Source organism: Caenorhabditis briggsae, assembly GCF_000004555.2.
Source record: "Caenorhabditis briggsae complete genome, chrI, whole genome shotgun sequence".
In the NCBI taxonomy this organism is placed as follows: Eukaryota; Metazoa; Nematoda; class Chromadorea; order Rhabditida; family Rhabditidae; genus Caenorhabditis; species Caenorhabditis briggsae.
The window spans coordinates 2,964,167-2,979,304 of record NC_013489.2 but is presented as its reverse complement, the minus strand read 5'-3'; the positions used below and the strand labels follow the sequence as shown (position 1 = coordinate 2,979,304).

Here is a 15,138-nt window from a genome sequence, read left to right as displayed (position 1 = left end):
CAGTTAGAAGACGTGCCACAGTTGCTGGAACGGCGGATTCAACGAGCCTCGAGAAATTTCTGTTGATTCTGAGCTCTACACTCCTCTACTTAGGATCTCCGTCACTGGCTTCACTCTATCAAACCCTCAAAGAAACGATTCGAAACTTGAAAGGACAGGAGAAGCAAATTTCAGAAGACGTCATCTGTAGAGCGATTGAGAATCTCTTCATGCTTGTTCATGACTGAATAATTTGTGAATATGCTTCAATCTCTTCTTTGTTCCTCTTTTTTAATCGATAACCGTTTCTTTATACAATCTTCGCTTTCTATGCTACTGCTGTCACTTTAATACACATTGCCCTAATCGTTTCTGGTACATTAATTCCGATTTTAATAAATTTGCCAATTGATTCACTTTCTAGTCGGAAAATTNGGACGTTCCAATTTGGGACATTTCGACAGTGCACAGTTCGAATTAAAACAGTTCGATTCTGTCCTTGTTCTGTTTTGATACTTGTTCGAGAAAGACACTGTTCTGATTTGAATCAGTTCCACTTTAGGTCTGTTCGATTTTGAAAACGTTCGAATTNNTNGTNNCCNCCCAAAATCCCCCCCCNTATCCATAAATAAATTTGTTATCTACAGTATCCGTTTTCGCTCCGCCCCCTCGTAAATCGACACGAGCGCCGTCTCCGAGATTTTCAGGTGTCACTTTTTTTAATCCGACAATATTCAAAATTTATTGACCTTCTCTCTATATTATTGACTTTTCTCCCTAAAAAAAAGAGAAGAATCCATAAGTTTCTAGTCGTAAATTCGCTGATTTATGATAGTTTTTGTCAACCAAATTTGTTTTTTTTTCACACAAAAATTTAAGTTTTTTGAAAAAATTTCCCCGTTTCCTTCGATTATTCATCCGATTTTATTCCAGATGGCTCCGTACAGTGGTTTAAAGCAGCTGGATGTCAAGTTACTCATATTTCTAGCCGAACAAACGGAAAACACGACGGCGCCACTAGTGCTCAAACGCTTGTGTGAGCTCTTCGCAGAATCGCAGACGCCGCAAAAACCGGCGGCTATGTATGCAATTCGAATAATTCGATTTCGTCACAAGATTCATCTGATAGATGAGTTGGATATGGACACAAGAGTGAAGATATTGTTCGCAATAGGTGCACCAGTCGATTCGGATTTCGTGAAAAAGTGAGAAAAGAAAAGACTTGAACTGCAAGCCTTTTTCTCAGCGGAGTGCGGTTGCGCGCGGCAAAAATTTTTTCAATTTTGCACTGAAAAACCCGTTTTTAGCCGAACTTTCGCCAATTTTTTAAAAATTTTTCGTCCATAGGAATTGTTAAACAGGCTAAATCACACATTTTAAGTACAAAAACAGCTAGTTCCGACAAAAAATGAAAGAGGAGATCGACTTTGAAGCATTTTTCGAAAACCGAATTTCTTTTGTTAAATTATCGTAAAGAATCTATTTTTGAGTTTTTGAGCTGAGAAAAGATATCGCGATTTTTCGAAAAATGCTTCATTTTTTGTCGGAACTAGCTGTTTTTGTACTTAAAATGTGTGTTTTAGCCTGTAAAACAATTTGAATGAACGAAAAATTGAAAAAATTGTAAGTTTTTAGTGCAAAATTTAAAAAAAAATTTTCGCCGCGCGCAACCGCGCTCCGCTGAGAATATATGGAGACCGTGAATTGTAAAAAAAATCTATGTTCAGACTTCAAAAAAGAGCTTCTGTGAAAGTTGACGAGGAAGCGAGAATCATTGAATACGTGGCAAACGATGGGAGTCTGACGTTGAGAGGCAAGCACAAAACATCTAAAAGAAGAAGTTCATTGGCTGTAAATTCTGCGAGAAGCGGACAGAATCCACGTGACGATGAAGCGATAGCTGATGATGAGAGTCTGATGAATAGAAGAAGTGCTATGGATTCAAGGAGAAGCGAGCTGAACAAAAGAGCACACGACGATTCAGACGAGGATTACACGTCTTCCCCAAAAGTGCCACGTGACGATGAAACGATGGCTGATGATCATGGTCCTGGTCCATCACATCGAATTCAGTTGCCATTCAAGGCAGAACCTGAAGAGAAACACGATGAAGATTTGATTCAACGAGAAATCAAAGCAGAGCATATGGAACAACATCCTAGGGTTGTTCCTAATGATATGCCGGCTGGTGATGTCAGCTCGAAGAAGGTTCTAGAGTTCCTTCAAAATTTGGTCTCCACCTTGGATTGCCACACTTTGAAAGAGCTGGAAAGAAAAATTGAAGAGGCTCTTGGCGATCCGGAGATCCAGAATCAGGTGATTATTACCGAGATTTCAAGTGTGCATCCAAATTATTTGAATTTGGCGCCAAATTCAAAAAAATTTGGGTGCCCCTCCCCCAACGTTAGCGCCTTCAAGTGTTTACGGTGTACGGTGGAAATTTTTTATTGCATCAAAATGTGTAAAAAAGCATGTAGATTAACATAAAAATAGAAAAAATTCAAAAAAATTCGCTTTTTTCGCTTGTTTTTCTAGGCCACCCGGTGAGTAAAAGCGCGCGAATTCAAACTTTTAAAAAAAATTTTCCGTTTTCACTGTTTTTTCAAGTTTTCCAATGTATTTGGGAGAAAAATCAACGAAAACTTTTGAAAAAAACAATAAAAACGAAAAAAACCATTAAATAGTTTGAATTCGCGCGCTTTATCTCACCGGGTGGCCTGGAAAAGCAAGCGAAAAAGCTTGCCCCTAAGGGCTTTCAGCCTATTTTTCGAGGCGTTTTCCTCGATAAAGGATTTTTCTTTGAATTTTCGTTATTTTTATGTCAATCTACATGCTTTTCTGCACATTTCGATGCAATAAAAAATTTCACCGTACAATACCTTTAAAAGTCTTATTTTTTGAAAAATCTTTTCTTTCCCAGAGCATCCCAGCCGAAATGCTGGTTGCTGGCCTTGAATCGAATCTATACACAGTTAGAAGACGTGCCACAGTTGCTGGAACGGCGGATTCAACGAGCCTCGAGAAATTTCTGTTGATTCTGAGCTCTACACTCCTCTACTTAGGATCTCCGTCACTGGCTTCACTCTATCAAACCCTCAAAGAAACGATTCGAAACTTGAAAGGACAGGAGAAGCAAATTTCAGAAGACGTCATCTGTAGAGCGATTGAGAATCTCTTCATGCTTGTTCATGACTGAATAATTTGTGAATATGCTTCAATCTCTTCTTTGTTCCTCTTTTTTAATCGATAACCGTTTCTTTATACAATCTTCGCTTTCTATGCTACTGCTGTCACTTTAATACACATTGCCCTAATCGTTTCTGGTACATTAATTCCGATTTTAATAAATTTGCCAATTGATTCACTTTCTAGTCGGAAAATTTGGAAAATTCTGAAATTATAACAAATTTGTTTGTACAAACACTAAAATTCACACAAATTGATTTATCGGAAAGCGAAAAAATAAACAAACTCGATTCTAATTTAAAAAATCAATATTTTTAGGTACAAAAAGACGGCAAAAAAATTTTTGAAGATAGATTCAAGGTTGATTTCCAGCAAGGAACATGTTGAGCTCTTCTAGCGGTGCGCCAGTGACGTCACAGAATTCGTTGATGTCGTCACACGGAAGAACGTTCGAGTCAAAGTCTTCGACGAATCCACGTGTCTTGTTGATGTTCTCAACAAGATGCTCACGGAGCCATTCGATGCGGTCTTCGCCAGTGATCTGGAAACATAGATTTATTGATTTTTAAGCCTAAAATGTGAATTTGTCATTCTAAAGGCTTTTTTGCTTCTTTAGCTTCTCTCTAACCTTGATAATCTTGTTGAAGTAGGCGTCAACCAGCGCCCACGTCATCAACGTCGGCTTGAATCCTTGCCACGTGGCTTCGACACCATTCGTTTGCGCGTCGTTGAGTGTCGCGCGGAGCACATCGTTCTTCTGCTCGTTCCACGACTCTGCAGTGAGCTCGGTGAACAGGAAAGCGACGAGTCGTTGCATTGGATTCGAAATCTCAAATTCCACGTCACCAGTTCCTAGAGAGACGCCGAGAAGATGGAGAATCGAGAGGTATTGCATGTTTGATTCACGACCACCGCCGTCCGATTGATTCGAGAATGATCTGGAAATTTTTTGAATTTTTGGGGTTTTTTTGGGTTTTTGAAATTCCGAATTTTTGGAAAATTCAATTGTTTTGAAATTTCTGGAATTTTCAGATTTTTTGAAATTTTGATAATTTTTCCGATTTTTAAGAATTGTTTCTTAATTTTCAAAGATTTGAAATTTTTCTGGAATTTTCAAAAATTTCAGACTAACTGGATTTTTTGGGGTTTTTTTTCAATTTTTCGAATTTTCGAATTTCTCGAAATGTTCAGATTTTTGAATATTTTTTCGCAATTTTTTCTAATTTTCAAACTTTTTGAAATTCTTAAAATTTCTGGTATTTTTGGAATTTTTTCCACTTTCAGAATTTTCGGTTCTTCAGAAATTCGGGAAATTTTTAAAATTTTAAAGTTTGAAAATTTTCAAAATCTTCGAAATTTCTGAAATTCTGTTAGAATTCATGGTCTCCAAGATTCTCAGAATTTCCAGTTTTCTGAATTTCCAAATTTCTGGGACTTCAAATTTCCAGAATTCTAGAATTCTAGCTTTCAGAACTTTAGAAAAATTCGAAATTCAGAGATTTCCACGATTCCGAACTTAGATTTTTGAGTTTTTGAAATCTGAAACTCCTAGATGTCTGGATATCGAGATATTCAGATTATCGAATTTTTCTAAATTTTCTCAATATTTCAAAAAAAAATTGATTTTCAGCTAAAGTTCTAAAGCGATTTTTCAAAGCTTACCTCTTATAAATAAACCGATCGATCAATTTGCAAATATCGACAAAAACGAAATTCCGATTGATCACACCATGCGCCAGGCCGGAAATCCTTCCAATATCCGTCGCAAACCGCTGCAACGCCTCCATCCAATTCTCATTACTACAATTTCCCATTGCAATCGGCGTGATCACATTGCACTTGGCACCAGCGTTGTGCAGTTTCGACCGCGTCCATTCGTCGACCGCCCGTCCGCCGCCGCCACCTCGAATCGCATTTTTATGGCATTCCAAGTGAACCATAACCATCATTGAGACAGTTGAAGTTCGTGCGGTTTCCGGGTCAACTGCTGCGAAGGCGTAGACACCGGCTGCTTGCGTTCCACGGATTACCGATTCTCGGCAGATGCAACACGTCAGAGAGTCGGTGTCGTCGATGCTGGGCTCGTTGTGGATCGTTCGGGAGGAGACCTGCAGAAAATCGATATTTAAGCATTCTGAATCTACAGTAAAACATTGGCGACTTTTTTGGATTTTTCAGAAATTATTAGAATTTTTTGAAATTTTCGAATTTTCGAAAAATTTTTGAATTTTCGAATTTTGAAATTTTTGGAACTCTTGAAAAATTTTCAGACTTTTTGGATTTCTAAAAAATTTTTTAAATTTATAGAATTTTCAAAATTTTTAGCATTTTTAGTTTTTTTGAGTTTTAGAATTCTGGATTTCTGAATTCCTGGATTCTAAGATTGTGAGATTTTTAAAAATTGATACTCCACGAATTCCCACCTACAGTAACTTTTTCGAAGCGATTTTTTTAATTTTTGTAATTTTTGAATTTTCTATTTTTTCTAAATTCCGAATTTTTTCAAGAAAAATTTTAGAGTTTTTGGAGTGTTTCAAATTGTCAAACTTCCTTTTTTTGAATTTTCTTGAATTTCTACAAATTTAGAATCTACAGTATCAGTTTAGAAGCGATTTCTCTTGATTTTTGGAATTTTTAAATTTTTGAAGAATTTTTTTTGAATTTTTCGACTTTTTAAAACTTTTTTTTGAATTTTGAAAAATTCAAAATTTTCGAATAAAAAAAATTAGTAATTCAGAATTTAGAATTTTTTCTGGATATGTTGAATTTTTTGACATTTTTGGATTTTCAATTTTTTTCGAAATTTGGGAATTTCGAAAAATCGAATTCCGGGATTCCTCGATGTTTGGATTCAAAAATTTTAAGATTTTTAGAAAACAGTAAATCAGAATTCAGAATCTACAGTAACCCATCTCTTACCGTAATCTGTCCACCACTTCCCACTTTCATCCGCATCTTCTGTAGCTGTTTCTCCCGATTCGCCATCGCCAACTGCTTCTTCTTCTTCTCTGTCTCATCTCGAACCATTTTAATCTGATTCTTGACTTCTTCATCCTCATTCAACGCTTCGATCACGTTCTCAGCTAGTGTTCCAATCGAGTTATCCGATGCCACTTGTTCCAAACGATGCATTAGCTTCAGTGTCGTTTTGGCGATTTCCTTCTGAGACGCTTGATGGCCACGAGCCAGTCCGGCGAGCAGGGTTAGGATGAGCTGAAAAGAACCCACTTACAGTAATTCTTTGAAACAATTGATGTTTTTGCCACGTGGATTTACTAGAGTATCCCGAAATCTTCAAAAGTTTGAAGCATACAAAAAATAGAATACAGTAATCCTTTAAAAAAAATGTGTGGAGGGGACCTAACACTTTGGAAAACTACAGTAATCCTACAATAACATGAAAACCCAAACATTTGGAAGCTTTAGTTACAGTATCCTACCGTAATCCCTTGAAATTTCGAAAACATATACCACGTGGATTTTGGAAATACACGAAAACTAGAGATACAGTAATCCTACAGTAATCCCAAAACACATTTTTTGATATGGATTAGATTTAATACAGAATTAACAATTCCAGATACACCCATCTTACAGTAACCCGAAACTAAAATCAAACTTTGTAAAAAAAATCAAACTTTGCAAAAATCAAACTTTGTTTCTCTATAACTCGGAAATTCGATTACTGTAGTCCTACAGTAATACCCCTGAACTTTAATTTTTGCCACGTGGATTGTTACTAGACATAATAGACTTTAACAACAGTAACACTACAGTAACCACCGGAATTCCAAAAGTGACCTCCTTTAAAAAATCGATAATTTTAGACTTGCGCCATTTCAGAACCCACCTTTAACGACGGCTTCGACAAGAAGACCTTCCATTCTGGCGACTCTGTTGGCTGATACAAGTTCGGCAGATCCTTTAACAAGTACTGACACGTGGAATCAATGACTCCAGAGTCTAGAATCTTCTGTTTCAGACGGATGCCATACGTGGATTGTAGAAGATTCGATGTGATCGTTGCCAATTGCTCAGTCATCATTATCGTCTGGTCTCGACGGGATATGGTAACTCTGGCTCTCTGTTCAGCGGCAGTAACTCCCGCATCAATCACTTCCCACTTCAGAATCCTTTTGTACATCTCCACGAGCACGTCTTCTGAATCATGTGATCCCAGCACGACGTTTCCAATGCTGGCAGTCATTTGATCCAAAAGTTGGGCGGTTTTCCGGTGCATCTCAGTCACTGATCCTTCCTCGTTTCCTCGTTTTTCGAACAAATCAAACCACCACGTGGCATCTTCCTTCTGGATTCCGCCCAAAATGTCTTGGACTTGTTTGTCGGAAACGACGAATTCGACGACTTTATAGAGTTCCAGACCGATTTGAACTTTCGATTCGTTCGTTGGATCCGCACAGCAAGTGCGCACCACTGAGAACATTCTCTCCGGCATTTGACGTTCGATTAGAGCGCGACGGCCGCTTGGAATTTTGACGATTCGTTCGAAGATCTTTCGGAGGTGGCCAAGCAGGAATCTGGAATTTCAATAGTGGTATTCTAAAGGATCGGATTTTTAAATTTTCAGAAGTTTCTAGATTTTCTATTCTTGGAATTTTGGGGATCTTGAATTTTTATAATTTCAGATTTCTGGGTTTTTGGATTCCTATCTCATGAATTCATGGATTCATGAATCCACGCTACCCTTGGTGCCATGAATCCATAGTACCATTAACGCATGATACCATGAACCCAAGAATCCATAAATCCAAAAATCCGAGAACCTAGATAACTATGAACCCGTGGTACCATGATTCCATGAACCCATGAATCCGCGAATCCATGAATCCAGAGTACCATAAATCTATGAATCCATGAATCCATATAATTTTGAGCCCATGGCACTATGAATCTATAATATCCTCGGTTCCATGAAACCATGATACCCATGATACCATTAACGCATAGTACCATGGTACCATGAACCCATGAATTCATAAATCCATGAATCTATAAATCCATAGTACCATGAATCCACGCACCCATGGTACCATTAACGCACGATACCATGAACCCATGAACCCATGAATTCATAAACCCATGAATCCATGAACCCACGGATCCATGAATTCATAATACCCTTGGTACCATGAATCCATAAATCCGTAGTACTATGAATCCATGAATCTAAAATTCCAAGAGTACTGTATTTTCAAACATCCCAAACATCGCACCTTCCCGAACTCGAATCCACACTAGTCGCCAGCAAATCCATCAGCTTATCGATCCCTCCACACTTCGTCAAACAGCTGGTCATCTTTGCCAATTGCTCATCCTCCTCTGCATCCTCATCCGAGTCCTCCGCAACACCGAAATTCTCAATGAACGTCTCCACAGCGTCGCCCATCAATCCACGCATTCTATACACGATCAGCATCGGCGCTCCAATGTTATTCCGCTTCCATAGACGATCATAGACATCTCGAACTGATAGAGAAAGTGATATTATATTTCCACCGACGAGTAGCTCCATTCCGTTATCATCCTCCATCAGGGCTATCATTTCCGTGTCACGACAGATCTTATTCTTGATGTCTCTCATCAGTGGTCCCATGCCAGGATCCGAAGACTGCAAATATGCTCTGATTAGAACTTTGAATCGAATTTTTCAGAAAATTTCCAGTAGAGCGCACTTACACTATATGGATTATTGGCCATTCTGCCCTGCAAGAAATCCTCCTGAGCCACATCTTTCTCGATTTGAATGTAGAACGATTCCTCCTGTTGCTGTTGTGGGTTCATAATTTCCATCATGACGCCAACGATGATTCCCTGGAGAAAATTATAATTGCGGTTACTGTAGGATTACTGTATCTCTAATTTTTATTAATTGAGGGCTAATTAGTGTCTCCGTGTGTCTGGATGTCCGAAATTCTGTTCTTTCTCTACTAATTAGGTCTCTTTTTGAACTTCCAGGGGTTACTGTAGGATTACGGTATCTCTGATTTTTGTGTGTTTCGAAAATCCACGTGGCAAAAATTCGAAATTTTCGAGGGATTACTGTAGGGTTACTGTAGTCAAATTTCCGGGGTTTGGGAAAAACGAATTTTGATTTTCGGGGTTACTGTAAGACTACGGTATTCTATCTTTTTTTAATTCCGGGATACTGCAAATCCAAATGGCAAAAATTGAGAAATTTTCAAGGGATTACTTGATTACTGTAATTGAAACTTCCAATTCCGGACTGTTTGGGTTTCAGGTTACTGTAGGACTACTGTATCTCTAATTTTCTTGTTTTTTTTTCAAAAATCCACGTGGCAAAAGTATCCCAAATTCCAAAGGGTTTGTAGGAGTACTGTGATCAGGCTCCCGGGGTTTTCGAAAAACAAAATGCGAACTTCGAGTTACTTTTGGATTCTGGTAGTTATTCAAGTTTTCAGGTCTAGTCCACTTGACACAATGTGTAACTTCTCTAGGATTACTGTAGGATTACTGTAACCAATTTTCCAGTTATTTTTTATAAGCGATATTTAATCTAATATACTAAAGGATTACTGTAACTGAAGCTTCCAGTTTCTAACTGTTTAGATTTCCAGATTACTGTTGGATTACTGTAGTGGTTTTTTCAATGTAAAAACTCGCAAAGACTACTGCCTGGTTAATGTAGCTAATGCTATTTTTGTTTTATGTCGGATTCATGTGGAACAAATTGTTTGAAATCTTCAAGGGATTTATGTAGGACTACTGTAACTGTCTATGTGCCCAGATGTCCCCTCACTCACCAGCGTCGACGTATCCTTAACCAGCTTCAGCGATTCCACACATACACTCATCAATTTGGTCCCATCCCGACTCGAAACCCTTTTCAACAGCTTCTCCAACGCAATCCGCGACGAATCGATCGCTCTCGTTCGTCGAGTCATCATTCGTTTCAGGAAAATCGTCGAGTGCAACAAGAAAATCAATAAATCATCGGCACCAGCCTTCAGAAGCACATTCTCAACATTGGATCCAGATAAAAGAAGTGATAAGAGTTCAACGAAACAACGGAGACGTTCTCCAAACGAGTTATCAGTCAGGAGGCTGATTGATTGCTCATGTAGGTTGGCACATTCTTCATGGATGCGTCGGATGAGATACACGTGGAATTGTTGGATGAATAGGCGGGTTTTTGTGTTGGCTGATGAGTCGATTATGGTATGGCAGGAGGCCATGAACTGATCGCAGGATCTTGATGGCATTTCTCCGAGTTTTGGAATATTTTCACAAAGAATTAGAAGGGAAATTGGCTCGTGGAAGGATTGGCGGGAGAGTGAGACTAGCAGTTGATTCGCTGCTGAACGAACGGACATCCATTGGGAGAAGAGACATTCGGAAATCCATTGATAGGGATTGGATGGAGTGGGCGGGGCTTTGGTATGAGAGGTGGAGGCGATTGAGCAGCAGTCTTTCCAGTCGTCGTCTGGAAAGTGATTGGTTAAAAAATTTTTTTTGACAATTTTGGAATTTCGCTAACTTTTTTGAATTTTTAAATATTTCAGAATTTTTCGAGTTGAAATTTTCTTCTTGAATTTTCAAGGTAATTAGAGATTTGAAAATTTTCAGAATTATTGAAATTTTCGAAATTCCGGAGAAAAACCGCAGGATTCTGAGATTACTGTAGAACAGAAGACTCCAAAAACTCAAAAAAAATCCTGAAAATTCTAGAAACTTCAAGAAAAAAATGTGTTCCGAAATTCCAAAAATTACAACATATTCCGAAAATTTCAAAATTTTTGAAAAAATTTCCGTTCCCAAAAAATTAGAAGAAACACCAAAACTTTTGAAATTTTCCAAAGTTCCGAAAATTCGGAAAACTAAAAAAAAGTTTCAAAATTCTTCATAGTGTCTACTTTGATTATTTCAATTCCTGTGAAAGATATCAAAAAGTGGTCAACTGATAAAATGTCAGTGATATTATGATATACATTTTATGATTTGACCACTTTTTGATATATCTTACAGGATCCGAGATAAATATGCTCAAAGTTTACAGTATCCTAATTTGGAATTTTCAAGACTTTTTCAAAAATCTCAAATTTCCCAAACTCACCACTAGTCAACCATCTGACCACACTCTCCTTCCCACTCATTCGACTTCTTCTCCTCTCCTCTACAGTCACACTTTTCGTCGCCTCCAAATACTTATTCAACACCATCAGTGCCTGTAGACAACTATTCTCGTCCCGCTTCTCGATTGCAAATCGAATGAGTAGCTTGAGTTTCTGTTGCCACGTCGGGTCCGCCGCATACATCAACGACTTGACCATCACCGACAAGTTGACGTCTCCCGACTCGATGAGCTTCTGGATTTTCGTTGTCATATCGGATCGATTGAACATTAGGCGGACTAGGAGCTCCTCGATTTCCTCACGAAGAGGTTCGTACGTTTGGCCAAGGCATCCGAGTTTCTCAATGACAGAATCAGAAGATAGAAGGAGATTCAACGCATTCTCATCGTCACAAGAGGAGTGTAACAAGGCGATGGAGTGGAGTAGCTGATTGCAAAGGCATCCGAAGCAGGATTCACTCGTTGAGTAGTACGAAGAGTTCTGTGGTTTATAACAGACAACTGAGATCTCATTCGAATGATCATAGCGATTGAGTTCCTCATGAAGGTACATTAGTTGTTGAGTCTGTTGACACAGTTCTCCGTGGAGGTTTTTGATGGAGTTGGAGAGATTTGCCATTGGTTGAGTCACCGATTGGAATGGTTGTTGTTCGGTATTCACTGATCCATTGGCTTCAAAGAATTCGGCGATGTGAGTGTTTTCCACGTGGAGACGGTAGGCTGGAAGGGGGCGGGGCTTCAGGTAGAGGGACTCACAGACGGCCTGGAAAAATATATTTATGGGTTTATGAATTCGTGGATTTTTGGGATTCTGGGATTCGTGGAATCAGGGATTCCTAGATACATGAGTTTATGGATTCATGGGGGTCATGGATTCATGGATTCATGGATTTCTAGATTCATGGATTCATGGATTCATGGGTTCATGGGTTCATGGATTCATGGATTTCTAGATTCATGGATTCATGGGTTCATGGGTCCATGGATTCATGGATTCATTGATTCGTGGGGTTCATGGAATTCATGGATTCATGGATTTATGGAATTTCAGTTTTCTGTAACTTTGAAATTGCAGACTTCTAGAATCCTAGAATTCCCTGGATCCTTAGATTTTTAGATGCTAAGATTCCGGGGATTCTGGGATTCCAAGATTCCAAGATTCCTGGGTCCTTAATTCTTTAGATCCCCAAATCTTCCGATCCTTAGATTCCAAATGTTCAAATTTTCAGATTCTTGGGTTTTGAAATCTCCAACTCACCCTATACCCAGTCAACTTGGTCCTCGTCGTGTCCATTTTCACCAACAACTGCGTAATCTCCTGTATACACTGTCCTCTCTCCGCATCACAAGTGATGTGTTGTGCTCCCGGAAGAGCTCTACACGTCGCCAGAACATCGATCCTCGCGTACTTACAGTATCCACAACTCTGACAAAGGAACGGCTCTCGTTCCACGTAGTTGATGGCTCGACACTTGACACACTGGAACGCGTTCTCTCCACACCCATCACAAACTCCGGATTGCGAACGAACGGGACCGGAACATCTGGGACAGTGGAGTTGACTGATTCCACGTTGATCAGCGACTTCTTCGAATTCAATGACAAGAGAGGAAGTGACCACGGGGACGGCTAGTGCCAAATTGATGCATATCTCGTTGTCAGGTACAGTGACCATTGCACACTTTCTCCATAGATCTGGATGCAGTTTGAGTTCAACTGATTCCACGGATTTTGCCGAGTAGTAGAGCGACACTTTTTTGATGGTTTTCGTTCTTTTCACATCGGATAGTTTGATGGTGACCTGGAAATCGGGAGGTTATCAGAAACCTGTAATAAAAGGGCACCCATAGTTTTGGGGGTTTTGAGATGTCCTAAAACTAGTAATAGAAGGTTTTTTATTGTGTTAACTTTGGGCTCAATTATCTCGGTTTATATGCAAGATATCAAAAATGTGTCAAGTGATAAAATGTTGATGATATTATGATAAACATTTTATCAGTTGACAAATGTTCGTTATCTCTCATAGAAACCGAGATAATTGTGCTCAAAGTTGACGGTTTGGGTGGGCTTTTATTAGAGCAAATACGGCATCTAATTTGAGCACAATTATCTCGATGACTATGAGAGTTATCTGAAAATTTTCCACTGATAAAATGTTTATCACATTATCACAAGCATTTTATCAGTTGACAAAAATTTGATACCTCTCACAATAACCTCGATAAATGGAGTCGAAGCATGGGGCTATTCCAGAATTTTAGATGTTTTCAAAATTTTGGAATTTTCGGATTTTAGAAAATTTCAGACCTTTTTGGAACTTTCTGAAATTAGGCATATTCCAAAGCTCCAAGAATTGGAAGAATGGATTTAAAAAAATTTTTAAAATTTCGAGAATTTTCAGAAAATCAAATTTTTTAAAAAACATCTTTAAAAAAATTAAAAATGCTAATTTTCAGGCTTTTGAACTTTTCGAAATTTTTGAAAAAAATCAGAATTTCTGAATTTTTTATAGAATTTTTAGAAATTGTGAACATTTTCCATATTTATTTTATTTATTTTGAATTTTTGAAGATTTTTTATAATTTTTTTTTCAATTTTCAGAATTTTCAGAATAAGAAACAAAACTAGCTACAGTACCTTCGAAATCTCATAGTTCGAAATCAGCTTATAAATCATCGTGTTGGGCGAGTATCTAGCGTCTTGCCGCATCGATGTCATCTTCACCACATCGTGACTTCCTTTCGTTTGGAAACACACCAGACACGGATTACGGTCGAATTGAATCGCCTTCCATCCGAGACCCAATTCACTCATCAACCTATAATTCCCTCGATATCCTTCTTCATTCAGAAGATTGCTCAGTTTTTGGATGGTTGAGATTTCCGATTGTGTCATTGAAACGAGCTCAGAAGAGCTAAAGACGCGAGGAGCGTACGTGGCAATCAGATCGACTAGTTGGGCACCCTGCACTCCAAGATTTGCCACCAATGGATACATCATATTGTAGAGCTTCTTGACGATAGAGCACTGATTTTGACGAGAGGCCAATTGGATAACAGAACGAAGCATTCCATGAAGTGTCCATCTCAATTGTTCATCTTTTCCAATTAAGAATCGTTTGATGATTTTCTCAATGAACTCTCCATTCTCCGCTTCGATTATACTATCGGCCAGTTGGATGCTGAGTTGTCCGCCGACGGATGAATCACGGACCGCCACGATGAGGAGTTCGACGACTTGAGATGCAACGACGTCGGCTGTATAGCAAGCGAGACGCAGGAGCCACGTGGTCTGGAAAAGAAGGGATTGCTTTGAAAGCTAGGAATACCGTAAACCGGTAAAAGATCTAGAATTTCAGGAGAGTAGGAATCCAGCTAAGAATCCAAGTATCCAGGAATCCATGATTTCTGGAACATATTCACCAATTTTTGGAAATCTAGGTCATGGCCTAGAAAATGGCTAGTAATTCTAAAACTAGGTCATGGTGTACAAGGTTGCAAAGGACATGTTTTGAGGATTCAGAATCAGCTTTCGGATTTCGAAAATGTCGATTTTAAGCCGAGTTATGCCCATTTCAGTTAGGTGGCCTAGAAATCCAAAACTAGGCCACATTTTCCCAAATTTATTATAACTCGGCTTAAAATCGACATATTCAAAGTCTGAAAACTGATTCTGATCCCTCAAAACATGCTCTTTGCAACCATGTAAACCATGTCCTGGATTTCATTTTTTTCTCAAAATTTAAAAGCTCCAAAAAGGAAAACTCACATAAGTACTTGTTGCCTAGAATTTCAAAAACTAGGCCATGGTGTACATGGTTGCCAAGAGCATGTTTTGAGGGTTCAGTTTTTAGATTTTGAAAA

At 38.7% G+C, this 15,138-nt stretch overlaps 3 protein-coding genes across 3 annotated transcripts in view; 2 read left to right on the top strand and 1 right to left on the bottom strand.

Moving 5' to 3' along the window:
- On the top strand, positions 1-227 carry CBG22246 (the record flags this gene model as incomplete). Its single annotated transcript, XM_045242252.1, has 1 exon — positions 1-227. A coding segment is annotated over one exon (227 nt), but the record flags the coding sequence as incomplete, so codon positions are not given.
- A 685-nt stretch (positions 228-912) lies between these two features.
- Positions 913-3,175, top strand: CBG22245 (the record flags this gene model as incomplete). Its single annotated transcript, XM_002638953.1, has 3 exons — positions 913-1,184; positions 1,707-2,295; positions 2,900-3,175. 3 exons carry the CDS (start codon positions 913-915, stop codon positions 3,173-3,175), a joined length of 1,137 nt encoding a protein of 378 aa, XP_002638999.1.
- Positions 3,176-3,520: 345 nt separating this feature from the next.
- Positions 3,521-15,138, bottom strand: part of CBG22244 — a gene marked incomplete at both ends in the record, with an annotated part of 27,601 nt that continues 15,983 nt past the window's right edge. Inside the window, 11 exons of the mRNA XM_002638952.1 lie at positions 3,521-3,706; positions 3,794-4,103; positions 4,828-5,273; positions 6,085-6,378; positions 7,016-7,703; positions 8,400-8,794; positions 8,863-8,997; positions 9,948-10,627; positions 11,258-12,038; positions 12,534-13,076; positions 13,913-14,566. Of these exons, the coding sequence (XP_002638998.1) occupies positions 3,521-3,706; positions 3,794-4,103; positions 4,828-5,273; positions 6,085-6,378; positions 7,016-7,703; positions 8,400-8,794; positions 8,863-8,997; positions 9,948-10,627; positions 11,258-12,038; positions 12,534-13,076; positions 13,913-14,566 (5,112 nt within the window). The remainder of the gene's footprint in view (positions 3,707-3,793; positions 4,104-4,827; positions 5,274-6,084; positions 6,379-7,015; positions 7,704-8,399; positions 8,795-8,862; positions 8,998-9,947; positions 10,628-11,257; positions 12,039-12,533; positions 13,077-13,912; positions 14,567-15,138) is intronic.